The sequence below is a fragment of the Pungitius pungitius genome, chromosome 4 (genome assembly GCF_949316345.1).
Source record: "Pungitius pungitius chromosome 4, fPunPun2.1, whole genome shotgun sequence".
NCBI lineage: Eukaryota > Metazoa > Chordata > Actinopteri > Perciformes > Gasterosteidae > Pungitius > Pungitius pungitius.
This window is the reverse complement of record NC_084903.1, coordinates 12,710,662-12,726,458: the sequence shown is the minus strand read 5'-3', so window position 1 is coordinate 12,726,458 and position 15,797 is coordinate 12,710,662. Positions and strand designations below refer to the sequence as shown.

General features: G+C 39.1%; 1 protein-coding gene across 1 annotated transcript in view; it reads left to right on the top strand.

The window, feature by feature from the left end:
• Positions 1-12,885, top strand: part of galnt18b (UDP-N-acetyl-alpha-D-galactosamine:polypeptide N-acetylgalactosaminyltransferase 18b) — a 52,264-nt gene extending 39,379 nt beyond the window's left edge. Inside the window, exons 7-11 of the mRNA XM_037481925.2 lie at positions 1,208-1,393; positions 4,441-4,578; positions 6,819-6,914; positions 9,201-9,365; positions 12,222-12,885. Coding sequence (XP_037337822.1) covers positions 1,208-1,393; positions 4,441-4,578; positions 6,819-6,914; positions 9,201-9,365; positions 12,222-12,368 — 732 coding nt within the window. The 3' untranslated portion in view covers positions 12,369-12,885. The remainder of the gene's footprint in view (positions 1-1,207; positions 1,394-4,440; positions 4,579-6,818; positions 6,915-9,200; positions 9,366-12,221) is intronic.
• The last annotated feature ends 2,912 nt before the right edge of the window (positions 12,886-15,797 follow it).

The following is a 15,797-nucleotide window of genomic DNA, read 5'->3' as shown; positions in this document are numbered from 1 at the left end:
TCACATTAACATGTTATCATCCATAATGATGCTCATCTGCACCAAAACACTGTATATGTTTTTTGGCAGCAGCTTCTTTGATAGAAATGACACTTTTTACTTGGACACCAAAGGAGTCAGCTGCACAAGTGGATCGTTGCACAGCAGCACAAGCAGATGATTTCAACCTTATTCATACTGAAACTCCGGGAGTCCTGGACTAATGATATGCGCAGCACATTGAAGTGGTTTCTGGGGATCCTCCGCAGAATCCGGGAGTGACGTCTCCTTTGATGATTCCATACAAATGAGAGCCTGTAAACAGAGAAGGACATATTCATTGCTTCTGCTGAGTCTTTGAATCGCTTCGCGATACTATTCAAATTCTTCAGATACGAATCAGTGGTGTTGTGCGTGTTAATTCATTTCCTAATTCATTTCCTTTCAAGCTTTGATTCTCAAATAGTTATCTTCAAAGTTTTCTTTTTGATGCGCACGTGTTAATCAAATGATGACAGAAATGTCAATGGCTGATATGAGCAATTAGAGCTGTTGAAGAATACACAAAACAATTACTTTACAAAACATGACAAACACATGTAATGCTTCATTGCATATTGATTTGAAAAGAATGGTGGAAATATGGATGCCATTGTAATAACCCAGACACGAAAAAGTCAACAGCACCTTGTTTTTGTTGCATCCTGTAGACAAAGATTCTAGTGATCTGAGCGGAACATCACATATCATATAATGCTGCAAATAATAACAGAAAGTGTCATCACGTGCACACAAAATACATTTTCTTCATTGAGTTGTCATGAATCCTTTTTTGTCACCTTTTATTGGATAAATCTCTTTTGGGAAAAGGTTGCAGAGCTCCCTGCTCCATGGTACTGAGTATCCCAGGGGTCTTCGTTATATCAGGTGTTAGTGTCACTGGCTTTTAGGCATCAGGCACTCGGGCTGCTCCTCTTGTGCTCTGGGAACAACGTTTTAAACCACAGGGGCCTCCTCCTCCCAGTCAAGAATACAGTAAGCTTCTGAGGGCCTCCGTCTGTTGACCAAAACATGCTTTAAGCCGCCTAGAATTGAGATCCTTCTAAGTGCTCTCAAACCTCTGTCGGTTTTTATGTCCCACTATTGAATCAGAAGGGTTCCTGAAGCAGACTCATTGCTTGTAGATGAATGACAATATTCTCCTTTCATTTGTAATGTTTAAAACCAGGTCTGGCAGTGTGGCGGCAGTGTGGAGGTCCTGCCGTGTGCTCGCATCGCCCACATAGAGCGCGCTCACAAACCCTACACGGAGGATCTGACGTCTCACGTGCGGCGAAATGCGCTGAGAGTCGCAGAAGTGTGGATGGATGAGTTTAAAAGCCACGTCTACATGGCCTGGAATATTCCCATGGAGGTAAGTTAATCATGTTGCTTTTCTCACATGTCATGTGTGATCATATGCATTAAATTTGTTGAGGTCCACATTGTATCACATTGTTGTGAGAATACAGGCAATTATCTCTGTATGTTATAAAAGTGTCATTATTGTAGTTTTTACTTTTTTTGAAACGAGTGAGTTTTTTTGTATTGTGTGAAATTCTGATGAAACTTTCACTAATACAAAGAAACATTTGCAGTACAAGTACTCTCCGGTTGTTTTTGTATTTCATCACTATGACGGACTCGTTTCCATTTGCCTTTTTTATCCAAATATTGTTTGGCCCTTTGGCCTTTTCCCGATGGTACACAGTTAATATGCTGACAGGAAATGGAGAGTTGAGATGCTGATGTAATCTGGCATGCAGTTTATCCACCAGGTTAAATCTATTGATGAATTCCTACCAGCAGTTGCTACTAAAGGACCATTGTTACTGCAGTACAATCTGGGTTAAAGTCTGTTTTTAAATTAAATCAATCTAATCCTTTAAAGAAGACAGGGAAACCGTGCAACTTCATCTGTGTAACTCAACAGAAAAATGTTTCAAATTGCTTGAGAATTCCACTTTCATTTTCAGCTGAGGTGGAATCGTGTTCGCTCAACTGCATTCACTGTTTAACTCAAACCTCGGCCTGTTCATGTGTCCCATTTTTCAAATGTCAAATGTCAGCCATAAACTGGCTGCAGGCTTAATTGACAGAAGGCAGAGTAGGTTTTTTATGTCATCCAGATAGAGGATTTTGTGTTGCTGCCTTTTGCATCATTATCCAAAGGTAGCGTTCTCACAGAAGTCCCAAAGAGAGGACAAAAAAGAAGACACAAACACACAAATATGAAAACAAAATGATGACAAATCTATTGCACCAAGAGGCAGCTCCATTCTGCAGCCACCTTATCTAAATGTCACGGGGTTGAGCGTCATCTGTTATCAGCTGCTCTCCCGCCACCACAGATGTTGAATCAGGCCCCGGACACCTCCAAAGGCTCAAATGAAATTATTTCGTGGTACTTACAGAATGGCCCAAATTAAATACGTGCCACAGAATAAATAAATACGTAATGGGATTCAATAAAGCGTTCTGAATGGAGACATTAGGAGTTAGAAAATGTGATACAAAAAGAAAACACAATAACATTTTGAAAAATTAAAGCTGAGCATCAGCTTAATTAAATTGAATTATGTCTTTTTTTTTTATTTCACTTCATTTCATTAACAATTTATGTTATTTGAGATGTTGAGTCAAGACATTGTGAAAAAATAAAGCACAAAATGTAGCACAGTTTCTATAAATATTACTAATAGAAAATGTATATGCTGTATGGTGCATTTTTATGGCTTTATAAGTGTTTTAATTTAATTTTTGTTTTGTGAGATTTTTATTTGATCTTCCAACTGGATTCAATAACTTAAAGTGAATAACCATCATCTTGTCTTAAAGTAGGACCCCTGAAAGGCTTAAGTCAAATGTTTTCTTCTCCTGCATAATCTCAACATTTAAATGTGTATATGTAAATCAAAGTTATGAATAGATGAACATCTGTGGGCAATAATGAGGCGTTTTACATAGTCTGTACCAAAGAAGCATGAAATTTAGCCGGAGCTTGATCCTCCTGAATTATCAACACATTTTCATTGTTACAGTTTTTCTCAATTGCTTAAGCCCGTTTTTTCAAAACAGTGCACACAATTAGAACACACACAAACTCAATTCCCTCTCTGCAAAATGAAAAACTCTTGTAAATACTATACATTCAATAATCAAAAAACACATTTTGTATGACACACACACAATGCATATTATTCTGTTTGTACCAGTTACACACTGCTGTTGGAAACCTTAAAGTACTTTTAGCAATTGTACTTCTCAGCGATTAGAGCAGTGTGAGTGAAGTACACAGAGAAACATCGCCCACATTTGCACCACTAGTGTTAAATTCAACACTATTCTCTCATAAAGTCCAATTGAGCTTTATCTTGTTTTGGAGTACCAGAAAGCCACATCTGCAACATTTTGCACGAACTTTAGCTTTAGAGTTACAAAAAAAGCTGTGAATGATGTTAATGGCGATACAGCATTCCACATGAGGCATATAGAAACATGGTGGAAGAAGCATTCGGACCCTTCACGTGGATCAAAGTACCCACTTTAAAAATTCAGCATTGCATTACTGACAAGTATATTAGTGGTTAAATGTACTTGAAATATCAACAGCACAATTAGTCATTTGCCCCTCTGACTGAGACTGTATATCATGTATGATGTTAGTACAGCACTCTGGTGCATTAATAAAGGAGGCATTTTACCGTTGTTGCTTCATGTAATGTTAGGCAGTTTTCTAAAAATAGAATAAGAGTAGGAGGGATATTGAACTGCCTGCCCTGGTCATTTAAATAATTTTTTTTGCTGACAACAAATGCCAGCGGTGCCGTACAGTGCGTAAAACGCTCTGATCTCCCTCTAAGTCGTCCGAACCCACATTCAGCCTCGGCCTACAATTACGTTCACAATTATCGGCATCTTCGCGTCCTGGTGTGTTCCGATTGTATCTTTTTTAGCAAAGAGGCTACCAAGGTAGAGCTCAGGAGGCTCATCCCCACCTTCATACTGATCTACAGCATTTATGGTCCTCGAGGAGTCCGGGACTGGCCGCATATCTTTTAGTTTTTTCTGAGGGGAAATTGTATGAATCAAAACAATGTGTAGTGTTCTTTCAGATTTTTTAAATGTTTTTCTTGTAAAATCTTGATCTCAAATAGATTTAGTCATCAGGTAAATGTAGTGTAATACAAATAGCAACAATCAGCAGCTTAAATAGTTAAGTTGTTTTAATTTAAATCAGACCAGGAAAAAATCGTTATCCTAGAAAAGCTTTACAAATCCACAACGAATGGCTGCATTGTAATCCTCAATGGCCCATCTAACTGATTTGCTTCTTAACTAGTTATAGTTAATCAATCGTATGCTTTGTGTACATCTATTTGTCTTTGTGTGTGTGTGTTTGCTTGCTTGCTTGAACACCAGGACCCGGGCATCGATATTGGCGATATCTCCGAGAGGAAGGCTCTGAGGAAGAGGCTGCAGTGTAAAACTTTCCGGTGGTACCTGGTCAACATCTACCCTGAGATGAGGATGTACAGTGACACCACTGCATATGGAGTAGTAAGCCGCCTACCTCTTCGTCCCTAATGCAATCCAGCAGTCTGGAAAAGCCCAAACAAATCTTAACCGTGCCTGAGCAAATCATTTTAATCCCCTATGTTGGGAGCCGGATGGCTGCTGTCAAGAGCACATACAGTCCCCACGGAGAAGGGGTTTCACTCTTTACTCCTTAAATGAGCAGTTGCAAAAGAATAATAGTATGTCTGATAAGTGTAATGACAATAGACGCATTTAGATTCATCTCAATATAGATCTATATTGGATATAGATCCAATATAGATTTCCAACTTGAGGATTTTGCAGCTGAATTTTAGTAGTGAGAGACGTAAAAAGTAACAGCCAATGGGGGTTGGCAGTGTTTCATAGTTGTTCTCAAACAGCTTTATTTCCACTGTCCTCCCACCTCACGTCACTGTGGTGGACCCTAATTCACAGTGACACACACGCCGCAGTATTATGACACCGCTTTCTATGTTGTATGGAGGATTTTTGTTATTACAAACAGGGGAAAGGGTGCATGGGTATAGTGAGGAAATAGGCCGGCATCATTACATTCATTTCCCTCAAGTAAATTGACCTCATTATTCTATATTTGTGACATGCCTTTGATGGGTTAGTCAGTCGGGGTGGTTTGAAGAGTTGTTACATGCATAAATATATTATTTTTTTACAAAAACTTTGACATTTCCAAAGGATGTTTTGCGGTCTAATTTATTCACATCTCTCTCTTCCTCCGCCTGATCTAAAAATGGGGGTGATGGAAGGTGCAGGCGGAGGACACTTTTCCACTACAGCTCAGTAGGGCTCTGCATCTGCTCAGCCGTGTCCAGATGGAGTAGCACAATCGAATCTGAAGGATGTCCTGTCTCAGTCAGACACACACAACACATTACGCAAGCTAAAGACGCTCTAAATGCCTGTGTACTTTAATCTGATGTTATCCCCACAGGTGTCACTGTTGCATATTTGCTAGCTCTCCACTGGTAGACCTGAGCTGGATTTACTGATTCTTAGATAGTAAAAATCTCCTGGGACAACGGGGGGCTGAATCTTCCCTTCTCACATCTTTACCTAATTCACACCCCACGCAAAAGCAATCTCCATGGGGATCCCTGCAGAGCAGTTTGTATCTCGCAATCAGGCGGACCTTTGTCATGATGCGCATGAATAACCCTCTGGGCCTCAAAATCTGTGTCTTGTTCATCAAGCGCAACGCTTCTGATTTATATGTTTATGAAGCAAAATTAATTAATTACATTTTTTTTTTACAAGATTCCTCTATACTTTCTCTAAATAGCCTTGAATATTAATATATTTATATCATATTTCTGTGATTTTCAGAGAGTAGACCAGCTGGATGCTGATATTAGATGATCATTCTTCCTTTTTGTTTTAAAAGTCCTGTCCAAACTCACACAACCAGATATATTTACATATGAACAATGTTCCCTGCAGCAGCCAGTGCTTAGTGTTTGCCCGTAGTTTCCCCCGAAGAGCACACAAAGTACAGCAGATTTGAAGAGAGCATGTTGAATATGCTGCTTCCTCACTCTCACTGTGTTTTGGCAATATGATTTTCTTCTGGGAATTGGACACCAGACAGGAATTATCTGTAACCATTACTTGTTGTCTGGTCCACAACATTTTATTTACGTCCCAATGTCAAACAAATTTTACTTCATCAAGGTGGTGTTTAAGAATGTTTTCAGTTTCCTTATAAAATATACAATTGTATGACTTGAAGGTAATACTAGTCATTATAGCTGTTGTCCCATTTCTCTAACTTATTAATTAACTTGTGTCAAAAGATTACAAGACAAATCCAGATAATTGTGAATACATAGTAATACGACATCAAACATCATCATTGTGTATTCTAAACAATGGATATTAACCCATCAGTGAGCAAAAAGGTTGAACATCTATTTTTCTATTCTCAGCTAAAAATGTCTTTATTCTTTAAATCTCACTGACTTTTTTCAAAGACAGTATAGAATATAAACTCTTTCCTCTCTCAGAATTGGTGGATAACTCAGTAATTTATTGAAAATACAACTGCAAATCTTTCTTGTTACATCTTAAAACATTTATAAACCACTATTCATTGTAGCAATACAAACCTCTGGGTTAGTCTGTGCTTACATACATCTGTCATACCATTTTTTCCTTAAACAATTCATATATTTGGTTTATTTGTTAATGTATCTGTGTTTCTGAATACGTTTTTCTCTGCCTGCCAGCTGAAGAACTCTCTGAAGAATGATCTGTGTCTGGACCAGGGGCCGGAAAATGATAATGTCCCCATCCTGTATCTCTGCCACGGGATGACACCTCAGGTTAGAGCCTCTACCTACACACCGTGCAGCATAAAGATTTAATATACCAACACTATATTGTCTTTCCATTTTCATTTTGAAGAAAAACAACTTTCAGATTGGATCAAACTCAGTACCTTTTTAAGTTGTATATGTTGCCTTATACAAAAACACTCCTATGTGTTTAAATACATATTATACTCCATTTTACATGAGTCCAGCTCAAAGCAAAATGCCACGTTAACTCAATCTAAAATCCATTTGTTTGTTTTTAGATAGAACATAACTTTAGATTTGTCACTTTCTCCAGCTTTCCTACATCTAGTCTTCAGGATCATATTGATTGCTTTCTTCTTCTATTCTTTATCCAATGTCTTTGAAGACCATATCTCTAGACTACGTGTCCAGGATATATTCCAGTCAATAAGAGGCACAGTTTGTCGGGCCTAACTACACCCTCACACTGTATTATTGGAGGATAAAGTACAGCCTCTCGTACCTTATTGCTTTAGTAAGCGTCTTCAAATGTTAGCACAGCTTGATACTCATTTACTCTCTCCAGCGTCATTGAGCAATCGATTTCTCCATCCAATTATATCTGAGAAGATTGTTTTCCGAGATTGTTAACCTCACACTTGTAAACTTGTCTTACAGAGTGAGGCTTGATCTTACATTATCCCACTTAATTCAAATGAACCAATCAGGGGTTTCACACTCCTTATGCCGAGTATTGATATTTGCACCTCAGTGCAAATTAAAACTGATTCAGGAGAAATTTGTAAACTATTGTGGAATCTCTAGATCTTTGAAAAACTCTACAGTCCTTGCAGAGACCCAGATAACTTTAAAAACTGCTAATTATATATCTTTTAGGTGCTATGAATCTCACATAAATCCTGGCATTTGGAACAATGGGTTTGAGGAGCACCAGTGTTCCTAATGAGATTAGTGATCTCCTCTACAAGACAAATCTAGTCTGCTCTATTTTTATGTTTCGGTGTTGTGAGAGGGATTAGACCCCGGATTGACTCTAAAATGACACATATAACAAATATTTGCTTTAGTCATGTGAAATGTCACCGAGTTGCTTTGGGAGACTTGTCTCTTTGTATTCGAGGTGCTGCTGAAATTGCAATACATCACCGCGCTGAGAGAACATTGCACAGCGGCACATGAAAGGAAAGCGTATTTCCAAAGCTTACATCTACACGCTACGGACTTTACAAGAGCATGTTGTCAGCAGACATACAGTACAGCACTTCAGCTCAAGCGGTAACAAAATATACCGACTTAGCACAGCAACAAAAGAAAAGCACAGCCACACACGGCCCGGCAGTTTGTGTTGCTCCCAAAATGAGCAGCACAAATAAAAAATTCACACTCGTCAGACTGTTTAACGTTAGGTGTGAAGGAGGATGTTTGGGCGATATGAGATAAGACTAGAGAGAAGGGTAAGAGTGAAAACCAGACAATAGCAGAATATTCAAACATAAAGCTGTTTTTTACATATCTTAATGTGCTCTAACAGCTCGGCTGGAGTGCCAGGTCGGAGACAAGCTTAGCAAAAAGACTTGTTCTACTCCTTTATATCCTTTTTACTCCTCTTTGAGCTGTGCATACCAGTAAATGGTAATAGCTCAAATGTAGTGTTTACTCAGTAGACGTATCTTAAAATGACTTAATTTGCAGCAATTTAGTAAATTCAGTTGACTTTCCAGGGGTGTACAATACACAATTTGAAAAATGTCATCTCATCAAAATGAAATCATCTCATGCAGTCCAGCCTTGTTTTTTCACGACCTCTAGTTCGTCGCTGTGTGAAACACCACAACAAACCAAAGCTGGCGTTACGGCGACAGACTGTGAGCACTGCTCTGCCGGTCTGTAAACATAATCCCAAGATTCCCTCTATAATGCTCATACTGCAAAGCCTTTTTCTCTTTTTGAATGCAGATCATTTCTTCTCCTGCCAAATTCCTAAAAATGAATTTCAGTTTTTGTGAGAGATGAGCAAAATTATTCAGGTTTTCTTGACATTGCTGAATTAATAATTAGCTCCTTTTGTCTTCTTTTTGCTTGCCTTTTATTGTCCTGAATGAATTCAGGAGAACTGTATAAATATGCATATTTAATCTATGTAAATGTCTCTTTCAAACCCAAAGACGACCGAGAGCAATCCTCATTTGCTGCATAGTTTATTACCTACAGCTCTGCAGGGACCCGTATTGAAATGTCAACCACGGCAGTCTCAGCCCACAGTACAGAACTTAGCAATTTGTTCGTAGCACGATGTGTTGTCTCTTGCAGAATGTGTACTACACCAGTGCTCAGCAGCTCCACATCGGGCTCCTCAGTCCAACGGTTGATGACGACGACAACAAGTGCGTGGTGGACGTGAACGGCAGACCGCGCCTCATAGAGTGCAGCTACGCCGCCACCAAACGCATGAAGCTGCACTGGCTCTTCACTCAGGTGACCCCCCCCCCCCCCCCCCCTCCCTCTCCTCAGTTCTAACTCATTTATACATCCAGAGTCATTGATATTTAATAATTGTCTTCCTGCATTAGCTGCGCTTGCAAAATGTGTTTTAACAGAACAAGCAGCCACCTCACAAAATGCCCCATGACAGCGGGGGGAGGGGGGGGGGGGGGAATTGGATTTACTGCATGCTTTGATTTGTGCTCAAAATACCTCATATTGTCTGCTATGCTGTCAGCGCAGTGTTATTAAAGATTATATTCCTCTTTCAGTCAAATATGTGTGAAATCCCAAATGTGCTTCATTTTAGATGCTCGTTATAACCAATAGAATATTTGTTTGGCGATATCGCTGCAGGACTGCCGCTACAGGTGCAAGTGTGTGGTATTACAGCATGATGGTGTGAAAATGTAAGAGGGTTTCATGCGCTGGAGCTCATGCATCACATATCCTCACACGGAACTTTAAGTGGTTATTTTAGTTAAGTTTGCATAATTTAGTACACAAGATGGGGACATATCAGCAATGTTGGACAGTATCAAGACACTGAAATATGTCATCAATTATTGACCGTTTTGACTCCATATGTCCAAAGTATTAAGCTCAAACTGAAATTGATTTCCTAATGCCGCCATAGAAACATTTGGGAACAGGGTGCTGTACGAATAAGAAAGCAAAAAGCTGGATTGAGTGAAGATAAACGTTATGAAAACGTTCTAAAGGAATTGACTTCACTTCCTTCATCCACTTTAAAAACCTCTTATTGACCAAAAAGAAGTGATCTTGATAAGCCTTCATTAGGGAAAGAAATGAAATCAGTTCGTGAATGTAAAGATTTGACATCTTGGTAGATGCTGATTAGTAAAGCAAGCACATGTTCCCTTGGTGGAACAATAACGGGAATCAAGAAAATGTATTTCCAAAAACAAGGAATCTGATATGGCATTGGTCCATAACAATGGTCATCATTTGTCCTGCGTGTGTGTTTTGAGGGTCTGTGGGTAATACGTTTTTATGTTTCTGTAACAAATACAGATCGTTCTGTAGAAGCCTATGTCCAACAATATCCTCCCCACATGCCATCACGTATACGTTCATCATATAGAGAGCTTGGCTGAGTAACACCCAGTTACCGTTCAGTGTTTGCAGTGATCCCGGCTGTAAGTCTGGCCTCGCTCCAGTCTTCTGAATCCCAACTCACATCTTTCATTTGTTCACATTCACATAGCCCTGGTGCTGTGTCCGTGAACTTTTGATTCAACAGTTTTGGAGTTGTTTAGGGAGGATTAAGCATGAAGACTTCATTTCTTTCTGAAAGAGACCGAATAATTGCTACATCCGTGGATCAAAATAAACTGCTCCTTGCCACTTCTACCAATGCCTCATTGTCTACTAAATGAAGTCCACAGAACCAACCTGTCACTGGTCCAAGCCGTAAAAGAAATCAGCTAACATGATTAAAATATTAGACTGGATTTCAGTTAGAGAACAAAACGCTGTTCACCCTGTATTAAACTTAACTGAGGTACAGAAGCTATGGAACAAATCATTTTAAAATAATCATCTGCATACTCAGATCTGTAGTTAATGTGAAACTGAATGACGATTGAATCTAATTCATTATGCCCCATATCTCAAAAGAACCCAAAAACTCTAATTTAAATGGAACATTTAGTGGTATAAAAAATCACTCCGACACCACCCATAACCAAGGATGAACCAACCAGAAATTTTAGTCCATTTCTGAACAGGTTTAAGGTGTCTCTTCTCGCTTTTACATTGCACACTGCCAAGATATGATCCATTTTCTAATTTCTGCTTGATCCTGCAAACAGCATGTTCAACAAAATAATGTCAATGTTGTTTTCAAAGCTTTTAGTTGGAGTTGAAAATTAGGTTCAGCTCAGCTCAGTTGTCATGGAGATGGTTAAAAATGTTAAAAAAAACATAATTTAACAATCTCTGGCGTTCCTAGCTGAAGCTGGTGTAACCTGTAGTAGGGATCTGAAAGAAATCTGGATTTTGTGACTGATACCATTAAGTAAAAAAAAAAAGCCTTAATTGCCCCTTTCCCTGCTTTTATGGGCTGGCTCGGAACACCGTGTCGTTTTGGTCCATAAATGCCCACTTTCAGCAGTTATTACCATCTGTTATCTATAAAATATAAATGTATTTTGGACCCCACGGATGGGCCAAAGACTGACCAAAGAGTAATTTGTTTCTATACAACCTGTCCAATCTTAAGGTCTTTTTTCTCCCGTATCCCTCGGCACTGCTCTCATAGTATTGAAAAAATGTTCTCTTTGCAGCTCTCTCCACACTGTATTGGCTGTTGAGGATCTTCTCTTCCATCACTTGCCCTTGGTCTGCCCTGGGATCATAATGAGAAAAATCCTCCCTCATTTATCGGGACATGCAGCGATATTTTTGCTGGCTCCTTTCGGACTCTTGCAACAGCTGATACATTACAGTTTGTAAATTATGATAGATTCAAACAATACCGTCATGGCTTTGAAGCTGAGGTTTTCATATCCTTCATTCCTTTGTTTTTGTGTCTGGTTGTCCTCTTTTCTTGTGGTCTTTCCAAAATCTTGCCCCTTGCTAGGAGAAACGCTAATGACCACACTGGCAATTGTCCTGTTGTTCTTGCCTTGAAACCTTGTTGATGGTATCTAGTGGGCCCAATGAGGATGGTAGTGGGATTCAGCCAAAATGCCAAAGGGTGTTTCGGCTGCACACATCCATATCCATTTACAGCAGTATGCGTTTAAAGGAGGAAAGTTGTATTGTGTACAATGATGTTCTCTGGGGGCCGCCACAAATTTCACCAGCCTGCTTTTATCTTTTCAGGGAGGATCCATTCAGAACAGGAAATCAAAGAGATGCCTGGAGCTCGTAGTGAGCAGCGACAATGAGTTTGGCTACCAACTGGCTCTGCAGAAGTGCACTGGACAGAAATGGTTCATCACGAACGTGCTGTTTAGCAGCTCCTTATGAAAGCCCGCTTGAGGGGACACCGCACTGGAGAGATGAAGCTGTTTCTTTTGTGTGCACATTTGTGTGAGAAGAGAAGAGCGATAAGTAGTTGAATGCGACCCTTTTGAGCACTGCGATGTCTTCTTATGAGCTGAGTTGACGTCACATCATAAATGTTAAACATTTATTTTGCATACAGGAGCAGCCATAGTTGGCAGATATTTTGCAGACTTGACAAGGTAGTATAAGGTATATTTTGTGGTAAATACAGCACAGTCAGATTTTTTGTTGTAAAAAATGTAATGGGTCCAATATTTTTTTGTACTTTGTTCATAATTGCTACTGTGTAGCAAGTTTTCTGAACCTTTTTTTTGTTGCTGTAATTATTTTTATTTAGTGTCTCAGGTTTGTAGGTTTATTATGCGATTCAGCTGAACAAGTGGGAAAATATTGGAATAAATCTGAAAATTATTATTTTATACGTGTAAATATGTTGGTCATTTGTTATATATAACAGTAAAACAATTGATGTAAACTACTGAGTGCACATGTTGTTTCTGTTCAAATCTTAAAAGGTTTTCCCTGCAAATGGAATTAAAATGATTGATTGATTGATATATTCTAAATACCAAATGGATTTTTTAATGTGAAACATTTTGGATGTTTGCGGTCACCCTGCGACTTCAACGCACTGCAACTTCAGAAAACATTTAAGTGCACAATACTCAAATTAGCAAACTTCTCCATCGGTATATAGCGTAACAGAATGCCCTGCAAAGTCAGTCAACACAAGCGAGTACAGAGAAGTTGCAAGTTGCAAAGAAATGAGTTGTAAATCAAATTCTCACTGATGGACATGCCCATGCTTCCGGTAGCCTTTCATGTAGGCTTGCAATGGAGTGAGAGGCGTTTTACTTTGCATTATATACACCGTAGATCAACATTCAGAATGTTAGAACTGAAATAATCTTAAGTTGTGGGACAATTTTCCCAGATGATTGTTGTGTGTTTCTCAGGTAGTTATATTTTTTACATTCATTTTGCAAAGCCCGGAAATTAACTGAAAGCTTGTCAGCTTGCCGTGTTTTTTTAATTTGCATAATTTAGTCTATTTGCATTTTAGTTTTAGTGAGCTGAACTAAACAACTAACCACCATAATATATATACGGCTGTTGAAATGACCTTTTATTGAGCTGCACAGACTAGTGCACACGCACAGCATTTAGAAAAGACAGCCATGGAAGCGATGTTGTCAGTTTGTAATGCCAAATGCAAAAGCAGAGGCAGAGAAATGGGGCTGCTTTCTGCTCTGACTGTTTTGTGCACCTGGGGAGGAGACGAGTGGCACAGCCTGTTTTCAACATGTCAGTCCTCATTACCATTCACATTCAAGCAGAGCTCGGCAAACCATGGCATTAAATATACATGCAAACCCACTTTCATCAAAAGGACCTCCCTCACTAACACGTCTTAATATATGCAATAAGAGCGCCTCTGCCTGCTCAACTTTTGAATGAAAGCAAAACACCAAAACAGTATACCGATGTTACTTACTTCTGCTTTTTGGTGACCTCTTGTGCTGATTCTCTCGTGGTACTTGTCACAACAGCTTTAAAATGGCTGTAGATGGGGTATCTGCGTGTGTATATTTACTTAATTATTACACATACATGTATCCTCCTTATTGATTTAGCACATCATCTGTGTCTGAGCAGCAACATGCAACAGTAACATGCCTGATGGTGATAATACGTCTGTCTTCCTTTTGACATCCAGCATTTGCAGAATTTCCATCATTTACAACATTATAAAAGATTATATAATTTTTAAATCCAATTCAAACATCATGAAAATATGATATTGTTATATTATATTTAGGGGTGTCAAATGATTAAAAATTTTAATCAAATTAATCAGAATTTTCAGTGGATTAATCATGATTAATCACACCTGAATCCTAACCATTTTTTCTTTCTGAAATGCATACTAAAGATAAATAACAGGACACAGATACATAATTATCATTATTATTATCATAATTATTATTTTTTACATAAATACATGTTTTTGATATTTGACTTGGTTTAATTCATTCCAGAAAATAATCAAATCAATGTTATTTGATAAGTTACAGACTGATTTCCCTGCATGGCTCTAGAAGGGTCTCGAGCCTCTGCAGTTTATCCCACTCTGCTGTGAGTTTGTGCTCCTGCGATGACCAGACATGACCAGACATGTCAACCCTCCCGATGTTTCAAAGCCCCTCCCGAAAATCTCCCGGACCGACCTTTCTCCCGATTTCCACCCGAACAACAATATTGCTGCACCACCCGTCACTGGGCGCGCCGTTTCAGACCGAACAATAATAAAGGTTACACCTTGAAGTCGAGCGCTGCGATTAGAACTCCGCTAGCAGCCCCCATTTCAGTGTGAAATATCCCCATACCTGGGAGGATTTAGGTCGCATTGGCTTCTCTTCCTCCGCATGTTTCAGAACAATATTACGGGTCTCTCCGATGGTCTTTCCTCTATCTCAGCGCTGCTCTTGCTCTGCTGGGCGGAGCTTTTTTTCTTCTCTGTTCCGCTGCGCGAGAACCGGGGAGGGAGGGGGGGAGGAGGGGGGGGGGGGGGGGGGCGGGTCTCTGGCGCAAACGACTTGCTGAACCTGACGGCCTGACATATGCCTGCAGGTGGCAGTAATGTGTTGTATAGGATGAAGTGCATTCCCTAGAAGAAGAGGTTCTTTCCGGACCTGAATAATTTGTCACACTGCGCATGCGTGAAATGCGTCAAAAAAATTGACGTAATTAACAACAAACAGCTAATTAACGCCGTTAACGCGCTATTTTTGACAGCCCTAATTATATTATGTCCTAATTTGACACACTGATTTTGCTGTTCATTCTTTTCCAACTCATTCATAAATCTTCAACAGCTTTTTTCACAGCTTTTTCACAGATTAAAGCCAGCAAATGAAGTTTTGTGTCAGCTTTTCAAAATCCAGGATTGATACTTGCAATTTGTCTAGTTCTTTCTACACCAAGAGCAAAGAGATGTTATGCTAGTTGAGATTTGGATATAAAATGTAACATTGCATCCAAATACTTACTTGTTACCTAACATTAAAAATAAGTAAATTCATGGGATCAAGAAAAGTCAGTTTAAGGAAAAAAGAAATTATTCTTTTAACTTGTGGTACTTAATCTTGCAATGACGTTAGTTATTGTTTATTTTTAAATCCAATGCAAGATCCATCCGACGATTGATTTATACATAGTCTGCCTCATTTTCAATTACAAGGGTTTTGACGAGGTATATTTTTGATTTAGGTCATTTTAAGAGTATTTAGAACGGTCTATACTGTATATGTCAATGCTATAATTGCAGTCGTAGTTCGTTTTCAAATATATTGAATAATTTATTGTTATAAAACTGTACATCGACTCCCC